Raw genomic sequence first — 15,627 nt, 5'->3', positions numbered from 1 at the left:
CTGAGTTTTAATGTCCCATCAGGCCATGTTTCAATTATGACTTTCTATGCTGAATATGGCCAAATGTAAATTTATTCACTGTCCTCCCCGACCCCCTGCACATATACCATGAAACTGCATTTTTCTGTAAAGAAATAGGGATAGAGAATGGAGCATCAGTGCAGGAATACAGTATAATTGTGGGGGATTTCCCTAAAAATATAAATTTTTTTCTTAGAGAACCCCCCTACAAATATACACTCTCTCTCTCTCCCTCTCTCTCTCTCTCTATATATATATATATATACACACACATATATATGTATAGTATATACAGTATATTATACTATATGTACATATATGCTATATACATATAGTATAATATGTAGTATTATTACCATATATCTATATCTGTATCTATATCTATATCTATATCTATATATATCTCCTCCCAAAAAGGATTTAGCCATTAAATTTTAGTTATTTAATGACCACAAAGGATATAGGTATTGAGATGTTAAAATTTATGGTCATTTGAATCATGACATGCAGACAAGAATAGAATTACTCTGAATAAAAGAGTCACTAGGTCAAAAAAAAAAAAAAAAAAGAGTCACTAGGTCAAGGCACTCTATATTCAACGTACTCCCACTGCCCCCAGATATGCCCCCAAAGGAATCTACCTTGACAGGACAGGCTTATGGTGGAGGAGCTTCATGTACATCGACACAATGAAGCACCTCAGTCTGTATAAAACCACATCAGTATGACCCTCAAGCACAATGTCCCAAACTTATATATTTTGATTCTGATTTTCAGCAAAGCAGGTAAACGGGCCAGGACTTTAATTGACCTGTTGAAAAGAGTTCAAAGAACATTTAGATCTGCAAATTTTTTAATAGCACATAAGCTTCTCATTGGCACTATCCTGAGGTCGCGCTGATGATGCATTTGGCAGCCTGGGTGGTCATCATGTTCATTTAGGCCTGGGTGTATTTCTTAGTCGCTTTCAGCAAATGGGCATGATATCAGTGTGGAGTGAAGCTGATGTGTGGCCTTTGTAGAAGACCCACCACACCTTGAATGCTGTGTTCGTAACACTTAGAAAACGGCAGCACCAGAGGCTAATTCCCCATCCTTACGCCTCCCATGTCACCACATAATGATCTTCTTCTTTTTTTTTCTTTTAAATAAGCTTTATTTTTTTAAAACTCTAGATTTACAGAAAAAAACGTGACGACAGTACAGAGAGTTCTCACATACCCACACCCAGTTTCCCCTGCTACAGACACTTTGCATTACTATGGTATGTTTACTACAATTAGTGAATCAATATGGATACATTATTTAAGTTCACACCTGATTCCCATCCTTTCAGTTTTTAACCACTGTCCTTTTCCTGTTCCAGGATCCCATCCAGCACCACACACTACATTTTGGGGTCATGCACCTTTGGCCTCTCGAGGCTGTGGTAGTTAGTCAGACGTTCCTTATATTTGATGACCTTGACAGTTTGCAGAGTAGTGGTCAAATATATTGTACAGTGAGTCTCAACTAGTACTGGTCTGATGTCCTTCTCATGGTTAGTCTGGGGTTATACTTTTTTTTTTTTAATACAGCAGGTTCTTATTAGTTATCTATTTTATACATATTAGTGTATACATGTCAATCCCAATCTGCCAATTCATCCCACCACCACCCCCGCACTGCTTTCCCCCCTTGGTGTCCCTACGTTTGTTCTCTATGTCTGTGTCTCTATTTCTGCCTTGCAAACTGGTTCTTCTATACCATATTTCTAGATTCCACATATATGCGTTAATATATGATATTTGTTTTTCTCTTTCTGACTTACTTCACTCTGTATGACAGTCTCTAGGCCCATCCACATCTCTACAAATGACCCAATTTCGTTCCTTTTTATGTCTGACTAATATTCCATTGTATATATGTACCACTTCTTCTTTATCCATTCATCTGTCGATGGGCATTTCTATGACCTGGCTATCATAAATATTGCTGCAATGAACACTGGGGTGCATGTGTCTTTTTGAATTATGGTTTTCTCTGGGTATATGCCCAGTAGTGGGATTGCTGGTTCATATGGTAATTTTATTTTTAGTTTTTTAAGGAACTTCCATACTGTTCTCCATAGTGGCTGTATCAATTTACATTCCCACCAACAGTGCAAGAGGGTTTCCTTTTCTCCACATCCTCTTCAGCATTTGTCGTTTGTAGATTTTCTGATGATGCCCATTCTAACTGGTATGAGGTAAGACCTCACTGTAGTTTTTTTTGTTTTGTTTTAATTAATTAATTTTATTTTTTTTAATTTTGGCTGTGTTGGGTCTTTGTTGCTGTGCATGGGGGTTTCTCTAGTTGCAGTGAGCGGGGGCTACTCTTCATTGCAGTGCATGGGCTTCTTATTGCGGTGGCTTCTCTTGTTGCAGAGCACGGGTTCTAGGCATGCAGGCTCAGTAATTGTGGCACATGGGCTTAGCTGCTCCACAGCATGTGGGATCTTCCTGGACCAGGGCTTGAACCCATGTCCCTTGCATTGGCAGGCAAATTCTTAACAGCTGTGCCACCAGCGAAGCCCCCTCACTGTAGTTTTGATTTATATTTCTCTAATAACTCATGATGTTGAGCAGCTTTTCATGTGCCTTTTGGCCATCTGTATGTCTTATTTGGAGAAATGTCTATTTAGGTCATCTGCCCATTTTTTGATTGGGTTGTTTGTTTTCTTAATATTGAGTTGCATGAGCTGTTTATAGATTTTGGAGATTAATCCTTTGCCCATTGATTCGTTTGCAAATATTTTCTCCCATTCTGAGGGTTGTCTTTTCAGCTTGTAGTTTCCTTTGCTATGCAAAAGCTTTTTAAGCTTCATTAGGTCCCATTTGTCTATTTTTGTTTTTATTTCCATTACTCTAGGAGGTGGGTCAAAAAAGATCTTGCTGTGATTTATGTCAAAGAGTGCTCTTCCTATGTTTTCCTCTAAGAGTTTTATAGTCTCTGGTCTTACATTAGGGTCTTTAATCCATTTTGAGTTTATTTTTGTGTATGGTGTTATGGAGTGTTCTAATTTCATTATTTTACATGTAGCTGTCCAGTTTTCCCAGCACCACTTATTGAAGATGCTGTCTTTTCTCCATTGTATATCCTTGCCTCCTTTGTCATAGACTAGTTGACCATATGTGTGTGGGTTTATCTCTGGGTTTTCTCTCCTGTTCCATTGATCTATATTTCTGTTTTTGTGCCAGGACCATATTGCCTTGATTACTGTAGCTTTGTACTATAGTCTGAAGTCAGGGATTTTGATTCCTCCAGCTCCGTTTTTTTTCCCTCAAGATTGCTTTGGCTATTCGGGGTCCTCTGTGTCTCCATACAAATTTTAAGATTTTTTGTTCTAGTTCTGTAAAAATGCCATTAGTAATGTGATAGGAATTGCACTGAATCAGTAGATTGCTTTGGGTAGTATAGTCATTTCCACAATATTGATTCTTCCAATCCAAGATCATGGTATACCTCTGTGTCTGTCTGTGTCATCTTTGATTTCTTTCATCAGTGTCTTATAGTTTTCTGAGCACAGGTCTTTTACCTCCTTAGGTAGGTTTATTCTTTTTGTTGCAATGGTGAATGGGATTGTTTCCTTAATTTCTCTTTCTGACCTTTTGTTGTTAGTGTATAGGAATGCAAGAGATTTCTGTGCATTAATTTTGTAGCCTGCAACTTTACCAAATTCATTGATTAGCTCTAGTAGTTTTCTGGTGGCATCTTTAGGATTCTTTATGTATAGTATCATGTCATCTGCAACAGTGACAGTTTTACTTCTTCTTTTCCAATTTGTATTCCTTTTATTTCTTTTCCTTCTCTGATTGCTGTGGCTAGGACTTCCAAAACTACGTTGAATAATAGTGGCGAGAGTGGACATCTTGTCTTGTCCCTGATCTTAGAGGAAATGCTTTCAGTTTTTCACCATTGAGAATGATGTTGGCTCTAGGTTTCTCATATATGGTCTTTACTATGTTGAGGTAGGTACCCACTATGCCCACTTTCTGGAGAGTTTTTATAATAAATGGGTGTTGAATTCTGTCAAAGGCTTTTTCTGCATCTATTGAGATGATCATATTGTTTTTATTCTTCAATTTGTTAATATGGTGTGTCACACTGATTGATTTGCATGTACTGAAGAATCCTTGCATCCCTGGGATAAATCCCACTGGATCATGGTGTATGATCCTTTTAATGTGTTGTTGGATTCTGTTTGCTAGTATTTGGTTGAGGATTTTTGCATCTATATTCATCAGTGGTATTGGTCTGTAATTTTCTTTTTTTGTAGTATCTTTGTTTGGTTTTGGTATCAGGGTGATGGTGGCCTCATGGAAAGAGTTTAGGAGTTTTCTTTCCTCTACAATTTTTTGGAAGAGTTTGAGAAGGATGGGTGTTAGCTCTTCTCTAAATGTTTGATAGAATTCACCTGTGAAGCCATCTGGTCCTGGACTTTTGTTTGTTGGAAGATTTTTAATCACAGTTTCAATTTCATTACTTATGATTGGTCTGTTCATGTTTTCTACTTCTTCCTGTTTCAGTCTTGGAAGGTTATAACTTTCTAAGAATTTGTCCATTTCTTCCAGGTTGTTCATTTTATTGGCATAGAGTTGCTTGTAGTAGTCTCTTAGGATGCTTTGTATTTCTGCGGTGTCTGTTGCAACTTCTCCTTTTTCATTTCTAATTTTATTGATGTGAGTCCTCTCCCTCTTTTTCTTGATGAGTCTGGCTTATGGCTTATCAATTTTATTTATCTTCTCAAAGAACCAGCTTTTAGTTTTATTGATCTTTGCTATTTTTTTTTGTTTCTATTTCATTTATTTCTGCTCTGATCTTTATGATTTCTTTCCGTCTACTAACTTTGGGTTTTGTTTGTTCTTCTTTTTCTAGTTCCTTTAGATGTAAGGTTAGATTATTTATTTGAGATTTTTCTTGTTTCTTGAGGTAGGCTTGTATTGCTATAAACTTCCCTCTTAGAACTGCTTTTGCTACATCCCATAGGTTTTGGATCATCATGTTTTCACTGTCATTTGTCTCTAGGTATTTTTTTATTTCCTCTTTGATTTCTTCAGTGATCTCTTGGTTATTTAGTAACATAGTGTTTAGCCTCCATGTGTTTGTGTTTTTTACATTTTTCCCCCTGTAATTTATTTATTTATTTATTTATTTATTTATTTATTTATTTATTTTTGCGGTATGTGGGCCTTTCACTGTTGGGGCCTCTCCCGTTGCGCAGCACAGGCTCCAGACGTGCAGGCTCAGCGGCCATGGCTCACGGGCCCAGCCGCTCCGTGGCATGTGGGATCCTCCCAGACTGGGGCATGAACCCATGTCCCCTGCATTGGCAGGCGGACTCTCAACCACTGCACCACCAGGGAAGCACCCCCTGTAATTTATTTTTAATCTCATAGCATTGTGATCAGAAAAGATGCTTGATATGATTTCAGTATCCTTAAATTTTCTGAGGCTTGATTTGTGACCCAAAATGTGATCTATCCTAGAGAATGTTCCGTGTACACTAGAGAAGAAAGTGTAATATGCTGGTTTTGGATGAAATGTCCTATAAATATCAATTAAATCTATCTTGTCTATGTGTCATTTAAAGCTTTTGTTTGCTTATTAATTTTTGTCTGGATGATCTGTCCATTGGCGTAAATGAGGTGTTAAGAGTCCCCCACTATTATTGTGTTACTGTCAATTTCCTCTGTTATAGCTGTTAGCATTTGCCTTATGTATTGAGGTGCTCCTATGTTGGGTGCATACATATTTATAATTGTTATATCTTTTTCTTGGATTGATCCCTTGATCATTATGTAGCATCCTTCCTTGTGTCTTGTAACATTCTTTATTTTAAAATCTATTTTACCTGCTATGAGTATTGCTACTTCAGCTTTCTTTTCATTTCCATTTGCATGGAGTATCTTTTTCCTTCCCCTCACTTTCAGTCTGTATGTGTCCCTAGGTCTGAAGTGGGTCTCTTGTAGACAGCACATATATGGGTCTTATTTTTGTATCCATTCAGTGAGCCTGGGTCTTTTTGTTGGAGCATTTAATCCATTCACATTTAAGGTAATTATCAATATGTATGTTCCTATTACCATTTTCTTAATTGTTTTGAGTTTGTTTTTGTAGGTCCTTTTCTTCTCTTGTGTTTTCCACTTAGAGAAGTTCCTTTAGCATTTGTTATACAGCTGGTTTGGTGGTGCTGAATTCTTTTAGCTTTTGCTTGTCTGTAAAGCTTTTGATTTCTCTGTCAAATCTGAATGAGATCCTTGCCGGGTAGAGTAATCTTGGTTGTAGGTTCTTCCCTTTCATGCCTTTAAATATATGGTACCACTCCCTTCTGGCTTGCAGAGTTTCTGCTGAGAAATCAGCTGTTAACCTTATGGGAGTTCTGTTGTATGTTATTTGTCACTTTTTCCTTGTTGCTTTTAATAATTTTTCTTTGTCTTTAAATTTTGTGAATTTGATTACTACATGTCTCAGCGTGTTTCTCCTTGGGTTTATCCTGCCTGGGACTCTCTGCGCTTCCTGGACTTGGGTGGCTATTTTCTTTCCCATGTTAGGGAATTTTCAGTGATAATCTCCTCAAATATTTTCTCGGGTCCTTTCTCTCTCTCTTCTTTTGGGACCCCTATAATGCAAATGTTGGTGTGTTTAATGTTTTCCCAGAGGTCTCTCAGGCTGTGTTCACTTCTTTTCACTCTTTTTACTTTATTCTGTTCTGCAGCAGTGAATTCCACCATTCTGTCTTTCAGGTCACTTATCCTTTCTTCTGCCTCAGTTATTCTGCTATTGATTCCTTCTAGTGTATATTTCATTTCAGTTATTGTATTATTCATCTCTGTTTGTTTGTTCTTTAATTCTTCTAGGTGTTTGTTCCTTAATTCTTTTAGGTCTTGGTTAAATATTTCTTGCATCTTCTCAATCTTTGCCTCCATTCTTTTTCCAAGGTCCTGGATCATCTTCACTATCATTATTCTGAATTCTTTTTCTGGAAGGTTGCCTATCTCCACTTCATTTAATTGTTTTTCTGGAGTTTTATCTTGTTCTCTGGTACACAGCCCTCTCCCTTTTCATTTTGTCTGTCTTTCTGTGAATGTGGTTTTTGTTCCACAGGCTGCAGGACTGTAGTTCTTCTGGCTTTTGCTGTCTGCCCTCTGATGGATGAGGCTAGCTAAGAGGCTTGTGCAAGCTTCCTGATGGGAGGGGCTGGTGGTGGGTAGAGCTGGGTGTTGCTCTGGTGGGCAGAGCTCAGTAAAACTTTAATCCACTTGATTGTTGATGGGTGGGGCTGGGTTCCCTCCCTGTTGGTTGTTTGGCCTGAGGCAACCCAACACTGGAGCCTACCTGGGCTCTTTGGTGGGCCTAATGACAGACTCTGGGAGGGCTAATACCAAGGAGTACTTCCCAGAACTTCTGCTGCCAATGTCCTTGTCCCCACGGTGAGCCACAGCCACCCCCCACCTCTGCAGGAGACCATCCAACATTAAGAGGTAGGTCTGGTTCAGTCTCCTATAGGGTCACTGCTCCTTCCCCCTGGGTCCTGATGTACACACTACTTTGTGTGTGCCCTCCAAGAGTGGAGTCTCTGTTCCCCCCAGTCCTGTCAAAGTCCTGCAGTCAAATCCCGCTAGTCTTCAACGTCTGATTCTCTGGGAATTCCTTCTCCCATTGCCAGACCCCCAGGTTGGGAAGCCTTACGTGGGGCTCAGAACCTTCACTCCAGTGGGTGGACTTCTGTGGCATAATTGCTCTCCAGTTTGTGAGTCATCCACCCAGCGGTTATGGGATTTGATTTTATTGTGATTGCCCCCCTCTGACCATCTCATTGCAGCTTCTCCTTTGTCTTTGGATGTGGGGTATCTTTTTTGGTGAGTTCCAGTGTCTTCCTGTTCATGACTGTTCAGCAGTTAGTTGTGAATCTGCTGCTCTCACAAGAGGGAGTGAGTGCACATTCTTCTACTCCGCCATCTTGAACCAATCTCCCCTAAAAATCTTCTTATGTGTCTCTTCCCCATCCCCACTGTGAATTCCTTGAAAGCAGGAGCCATAGCCTTCCCATTCATCCTTGAGTTCCCAGAACCAGGCATAGTTCCTCATTATGAGAAAAGTTCCCAGTGAAGGTGTGAGCGAATGAATGAATGAGTTGGGTGAAAAGATTAGGTAGAAGTAAGGCAAAGTGAAATTTCTGCATTTTAGTAAAGTGAACAAGATAAAGGACTCAGACAGTGGGGCCTGAGGTTTTGTTTTGTTTTTAATTATCATATAGCAAAACTGCCTGAGGGTTCAGGAGTGGAAGGCATACTTTTCTATGAATGTTAACACATGTATAGATTCCTGTCCATCACCACCACAAACAGGATACAGCACAGTTCCATCATCCCCCAAATCTCCCTTGTGCTATTTCCTTTATAGTCACACCCTCTGAGGATTCTCTTTTGATATGTTAGAGAGGAGAGAAAAAAGTTAAGATTTGAAGATGAAGGGGTTCAGAGATTTTCTTGGCGCTTGTCTGTTTTTGCAGGGAATTACTCTGAGGCACGGGTTGGGGAAATTTTTTCAAACTTATGTACTAGGTGTGATTTATAGACAGGTTATGTATATTACCTCATTTAATTCTCAAGAGCACTGACATAGCTATTATTATTGACAGATTATAAAAATGGGGACAATCAGTTTCAGAGAGGTTAGGTAATTTGCCCATAATCACACAGCCAGCAGGAGCTGGAGTCAGGATTACACTCTGCCTGTCTTTTTCCAAAGCCCACTCTATTCTCTACAGCATTTGACTTTGCATATCGAGGAAGCCACTGGAGAAGATTTTCCCTTGACAAAGTGGAGGTTAGACACTGAGAAAAGTTTCAAAAAGCTTCTGCTATCAGAATTAGTCACATTACTCAAGACTCCAGAGCCAAGACTGAACTACCCCAGGAGGTTAAACTAGCAGTCATCAATTGCTTAGTCCATGAAAGAGGGACATAAAGATAGCTGTTCCTTTTAAATAAAAAAGAATCATGATGAAGTCCAGTAACAGGAAAACATATTTAAAAGTCTCATTTTATAAAGATCCAAGATACAAGCTACCACACAGGGAACCCATTCTACCTTTCTAATGTTATCAACGCAGTTGAAAAAGTTGATAGATTTTTATTTTGATTATTAAAAGATAAAACCAGACCCAAAAGGCAATTAGTATAAAATGAAAGCAAAGGCAAATGGAACGCTGGATTGCAGTGTAGGTGAAAAGATGTAAGAGTAGAAAACCCTACACACCATTCTCAGTCTCTCTTCTCAGTTAAATGGCATCCTTTCACTACCACCCTTTCATAAAAGCAGCAGTCAGGTACAAACACGTGTTCACGTGGAAGAAGTCCACTGCTCTGAGCTTGCTGCGTTCCCTTTATGCCTGGCGTGGGCTCCCACGTATCCTGGACTTTACAGGGGTGGCTGCAAGCCCACTGCCCAGCCCGCTTACCTGGCTCCACTTCATGCCACCCGCTGGACTGACTTCCGCTCCCCGGGGAGCGCCCTTGGCCTGTGTAAAATGGCTCTTCACCAGGACTGTCCATTTCATCCTCCACAGACTTGAGGCGCTTTGTGGAGCTGAAATAACAAACGGGGACATGTTTAAAAGTCATCCAAAGCACCTTTCTCCTGGACATGGCATCTCTGGTGGAAAGAAAGCCAAGGGAGGAAGCAGTTGGGCAACTCAGTGTAGTTCATGGTCTCTCTTTCGGCTCTTGTTCAGTTTAGTGAGTCACTGGATGTGGAGCAAAGTCTTGGGTCTGTGTTGTTCCAAGCGTCTGGGTTTGATTTTTATTGTCACTCGAGTTTCTGCTGCCCCCCACCTCCAGTTCCTTTTTCCTTTGAGGAACGGGTGGCTGGCTCCCGCTCCTGTCTCCACCTGGAAGAGTCAGTAGTACGCTCACATTTGCATCTCCTAGAGCAGTGGCTGGGGCATAGCCGTCAGCAATGTCCCTAGACATCAATTCAATCCCTTCTGCCACCCCAGAAAGGAGAAACATCAGGGCGCATGACCCTTGAAGAAAAGCTCGGACTGCTGTTTGGTTTTTTGCCATGTTTTCTCATCTTCCATTCAGATCTGTTCATGTAAAACATACTTATTGCACAGTGACAGCAGTCCAGGTACTGATCTGGGCACTAGAGGTACAACAGTGAATAAACAAGATAAAAACAGAAGGAAGGAGTACACCTCCTTGTGTGAATAGGGACATGGAAACAAGCGTGACCCAGTGACTTTTATGCACTGTCTCTACAACAAAATTACCAAAATGAAATTCTATGCCATCAGGGTGGGGATTTTTTAGTTTTGCATAGGTATGGTTGGGACATTTCCAGAATATATTCCATTTTCTACCAGTTAAAGGACTGAATTTTTTTTCCTCTCAATTTGAGACTTCAGGAGTTAAAAGGGAGTGAAATGCTACATGTTGCTGATGTTGTTCTCATTGTGTTAACTGATTATGTCACTAACATACCAGAATTGGTAGATTTTATACTTGGTGCAAGTGCTTGTTGGGAAATCTCTTCCTCCTGTGTCAGGGTACAGAATTTTTAATATGTGTTCATTCATCAGACAATTATTGTGCACCTCCTGCATGCCAGGTGTTGTGCTAAATGCTGCTATATTGAAATAAATCAGACATAACCCCTGTCTCCATGGGGTTTAGAATCTCGTGGATGAAGACAGAGAGGTAAACAAAATTGTGCAAAGAGAAATACAGGTATGATGATGGAACCACACAGAGGTTATAGTGGGTTCTTTGAAGGAGTTAGGAAAAGTGATACACAGGGAAGGTCGGGAAAGGCTTCCCATTGGAGATGCTTCCTGAACTGTCTGTAAGAGAGTGTCAGGAGATGGGGTAGAAAGGACAGGGCAGAGACGGGCTGTTATTCAGCTGATGCACCCCTCAGGCAGCCATTCTCGATTTTAAAATACTGAAATACTTCTTTACCAGTTGGCAAAGTGCCACTGTCCCATGCCCCATACATTTCCCCCAACCCTGTCATCCCATCTTTGCACCAGAACAGACTCATGATCCCAAACCTAAAGGGTTAAGGTTTGACACATCAGGGGGGCATTCCAGGACTTCACACTGTGGCAGGGCAGGTCTGTCCTAAGTGGTATGCTTGAGTCACACAGGTTATCTGCTATTTTGAACATCACTCCAGGAGGGAGGTGTATATCAGGCAGTAACAACACCATGAGCAGAGTGTGACACATGCAGAGAATTGGCAGGTGTTTGCTATGGCTGAAGTAGCAGGAGGGGCAGAGCAAAAGAAGGGGATGGGGTGATAGAAGATATTGTATGTCTGGACTTTATCCTATAAGCAATGGAGACTCCCTGAAAAAGTCTAAACAGGGAGTGACATCAGAGTCGTCTGTTAGAAAGGTCACTCTGGTAGTTGCACAGATGATGGCTTCTGAAAAGCAAAGGGAAAAGAAGGGGATGGAACCTTCCCCCAGGGAGAGAGTTAAGAGGCTACTGCAGCAACCTGAGTAAAAAAATGCAGAAGGCCCAGTTCAAGGCACGAATTTCTAGTTATTCAATTTGGCATTCCAGGATTCTTAGTCTTTAAGCTCTATTTTCATTAAAGCCAGACCACAGGAAAGCAACATATCTGTAGCATGCTAGCTTAGTACCCAAAGGAAAAACCTTTAATAGCATATTTAATGTTCTTTGCTTGGCTTTCCTTGAAGTTCAATGAAAAAGAGCCACTCAGAGAACTTTTCTGTATTTTATGTAAAACTGCATCTAATAGAAGTCTTTTATAAAAGGATATACACACAAAAATTCCTCCTAATACATAAAACCAGAAAAAAATATGGTCTCTTTAAACGAATTTCTACTGTTTCCTTTTATTAGCAAATGCACATTATATAACCTAGTGTTCCCCCTTCTTGCCTTGGCAACCAGGAATTTCAGGGCTAAACATAAGGCATAATTCTGGGTTCACATTCCTGATATAATAGTCTCTCCTATCTTTCCACATGGTTTCTGTCCTCTCTATATTTAATACTATCTGTTGTGTTTTTAAATTGAAAGCCGCTTGAAATAATTTTGGAAGTTGGAAGAATACAAATTGGAAACAAAATAAATATTTTCCTTATGTTCCTTGGCAAATAAAAGGTAAGACATGCATATTCTGATAAAACTGTGAGATCTGTGGGGAAGGAGACTATCAGGTTTTTTTGTTTTTTTGTTATCTCTAGTGCCTATCACAGTATCTGACTAATAACAGATGCTCAAAAACTGCTGAATTGGGCTACAGATTTATTTATTTATTTATTTATTTTTGGGCTACAGATTTAGAAACAGTCATATGAGTACTTGTGACAAGGATTCGCCCAAGTGTCATGACTCAGTGAGATCCCACCCAAAAGGCCAACTTCACTGCCCGTCATTCTCCCATTATTAATACTTCTCTGAGTTTCTAAAGCTTTTGATTTCCTTGGTGTCCTCTAATGAAACGCAAATACTCATGCAGTTATTAAATCCTAAAGGTGAAAGAATGTGTAGATATTAGCTGACCCCGTAGTTTGAAAGCAAGGACTGTCAAGGGTTGATACAGGATAAATGTTTGCAAGTGGCGACACAGGTTGGAGGAGAGAACAGGATGCAGGAGGGAAGGAAATTAGAAGTGCCAGGAAGGACGAGTGGAGGGCTTCCAAGACAAAGTTTACTGACTTCACAAACTTGACAGTTGATTTATCTCGATGAAGTTCTCTGGGATTAAAAAAGTATACACTATCCCAATTTTTACACTACCCTTCTATGATTCTGCAGATGTTTACTATGAAGGGGTACAGAACCTACAGTTAATGCTTATCAGTCTTCTTTGTTTTTTAAAATTTAGAAATGAATCAGTCATTAATTTTGGTTTCTTGCTCTTGACTTTCTAACACAGTGATTCTACTCTCCCAGAAACATCTGAGGAGCACTGGAAAGGACTAGTAAGATCTCTATATAAGAGGGAGGATAAATACTCTTCCAAGCAGTCTCTCTTGTGTGTGGAATTTGTTTTGTTCCTATCAATTCTACCTAGAAATTAAGGTAAGACTACTACCTTCATTCCAAATATTTGCTTAATTCCTACTACGTACAAAGCCTAGAAGCTTTACCCTGTCCCCACAAAACAGCAAAACACATCTTTCCTGAGTGTTCCTAGTGCCCTGAACTGACAATCTCCATTCATTTGTTAGTCTCTACCTCGAGATTGCAAAGCTCCTGTACTTGACTTTATATCCACAGTGCCTAGGACAATATCCTTGGGACCTAATAAATGTTTGTTGCTGATTTAGAAGACTTAGACACTGTTCTCTAAGGGATTTACAGTCCAGATGGGGAAGCAGGACCTGTACATACCTCAAAGATGATAATAATAATTCAAAATAGTAAATGCTAAGTGTCCAGGCAAAGTAGAGATGCTGGGTATTCCTTTCTGGGGGCTTCCCATTCTACTGTTCCTTACTAGAAGAGTGAGCCTCATTCCTAAGAGGATTCAGTGTGAAAAGAGCATGGTTTTAAATTTTCAACAGACCTGAGTTTGAATGTAGACTCTGCCATTTACTTGGTCTGTCACCTTGGGCAAGTTACTTAACTTCTCTGAGCTCTAGGCTGACCCACTGTTAAATGGCAACACTGTCTATATTGTAAAATTACTGTGAAGATTAACTCATATCAGGGATGTAAAGCACCTAATACAGTGCCTGCCACAGAGCAGGTGACCGATTAATAGTGGCACAGCATCAACAAATATTGATTGGTTGATGAACTTTTCTATATGTAAATCTGGGGCATTCTTCTGGGCACATTTTCTCACCTGTACACAGATAATTCTGCTGAGTCTATATACTTAAAGAATAATTTTAAAAGAATCATCTTAGGAGAGTCTAATGTGAGCAAAACAAACATATTACCAAGTTATTAACTACTGATGCTGTTTGTAATTAGCACCTTATCAGGGTTAGTTATTTGCAGATTATAGGAACGACACTAGCCTTTTAAACAACATTAATAACCAGGTTTCCACACAGAGAATCACAACAAAAGGCAACAAAACAGCTGGAGAAGTTGAAAGGGTATTTGGGATGTCCATGGTACATACGCAGCACACATATGAAAAACAAATAGCCCATCAACTTTTAAATTAATCACTGACCACAAGTATTTGCAAAGCTCTTTCATGTTCACTGAGTGTAGTTACACCCAGTGTCTCTTCCATCAGCAGACATTCAAAATCCTCAAAATGTATTAACATCCAAATGTGTTCACAATCTCATTCTTTTATTATAAGTGTTTTTTTCGGATTGGAGACTTTTTTTTCCTGAGGAGCTGATACCCCAGTGAACTGAGGGGGACATATAAACAGCAAGAAAGATGATGGTAGAATCTGGTGGTTATATTTAAGGAATAACTGTTTCTTTAACTGTCTTCAAGGTATCGGTGATGACTAAGCTGATTTTTTTTAAAGTCATGATCAAATATACTGTTAAAATATGGTTAAAAGTCAAGGTAAGAATGAATCTCTACCATGGAAAATTTCTATCATCTGGCCATTGTTTTAAACCCTAAAACTCTGGTACTTGCTTTAGGAGGAATATACCTTTGTCAAACGTTTTTCTGCGAAGTACACAAACATTAAAGATTGTTCTGCACCATTCTTTTCTTTGTTGTCACAGTCCAGTGCTAAAGCCAATTTGTAAAAGAATACTGTGGGTTTAATGCCTAATCCCTTTCCCTCTGGTACAGGTTATCTAGAGACAACAGGATCTTGCAAAATGCTTCATTTTGATTTTGGCTTTGTGACCTCAAGGGGATCAAGAACCCCAGAATTGTTATCTGGTTATGTTCTTTTAGCTTTGCTCTTTTAAAGGTCTCCCGGTGTAACAGTGTTTATGATCTGGCCTCACACTGCTGGGGGACTGCATTTGCTTTTACATCCTCACACCAGGATATCAAATAGGTTGCATCTCACAGGGCAACTCCAGTAGACTGGATTTTGAGACCTGTCGGGGGCTCAGTAGGAAAAGAGCTGGGACTGAGCTGTAATGTCTGTTGTGGGCATGGAGACTGGGACTGATGTCACCAGTGTCAGCTTTCTGCCAAACAAGCCAAAACACACCCCCTTTTCCCTAGTCAAGTCTTGTCCTTAATTTCCTGAGAACCTGCTATGTTCATCATCCATCCTTCCTCCATGCCTTTGCTCATGTTTTCACCCCACCCAGAACACCATTCCTTTACTTTCCATCTCACCAACCCCGACGAGTGCTTACAGTTTATAGCTGAGCACAAGTCACTCCTTTCGGATAAAGCTGTCTTTAACTATTTTCAGCCTATGCCACACAATTTTTCACTGACTTGTGTGTGTGTGTGTGTCTGTGTGTGTGTGTGTGTATACACATATATGCATGCTGCATATGCATTTGCTTTCTCTCCCCAGTGAGACTGAAAATCCACTGGGGCTGAACCCATTTCTAGTATCTTCTACTACTACAGACACACTGCTAAGTGTCTAGCAGGCCCAGAGTTAAAATCAAGGTATGTAACTATGAATTATGACCTCTTTATGAGC

The 15,627-nt window shown here is 39.9% G+C and overlaps 1 protein-coding gene across 4 annotated transcripts in view; it reads right to left on the bottom strand.

Moving 5' to 3' along the window:
* Nucleotides 1-15,627, bottom strand: part of NFIA (nuclear factor I A) — a gene marked incomplete at its 3' end in the record, with an annotated part of 384,610 nt that overhangs the window by 111,688 nt on the left and 257,295 nt on the right. For all 4 annotated transcript variants that reach the window (XM_082613084.1, XM_082613086.1, XM_082613085.1 and 1 more), the window contains exon 6: nt 9,506-9,633. In XM_082613084.1, coding sequence (XP_082469210.1) covers nt 9,506-9,633 — 128 coding nt within the window. The remainder of the gene's footprint in view (nt 1-9,505; nt 9,634-15,627) is intronic.

The sequence above is a fragment of the Mesoplodon mirus genome, assembly GCF_964341445.2.
Source record: "Mesoplodon mirus genome assembly, chromosome: 3".
NCBI classification, from domain to species: domain Eukaryota; kingdom Metazoa; phylum Chordata; class Mammalia; order Artiodactyla; family Ziphiidae; genus Mesoplodon; species Mesoplodon mirus.
Note: the sequence above shows the minus strand (reverse complement) of the source record. Positions and strands in the feature narration are given on the sequence as shown.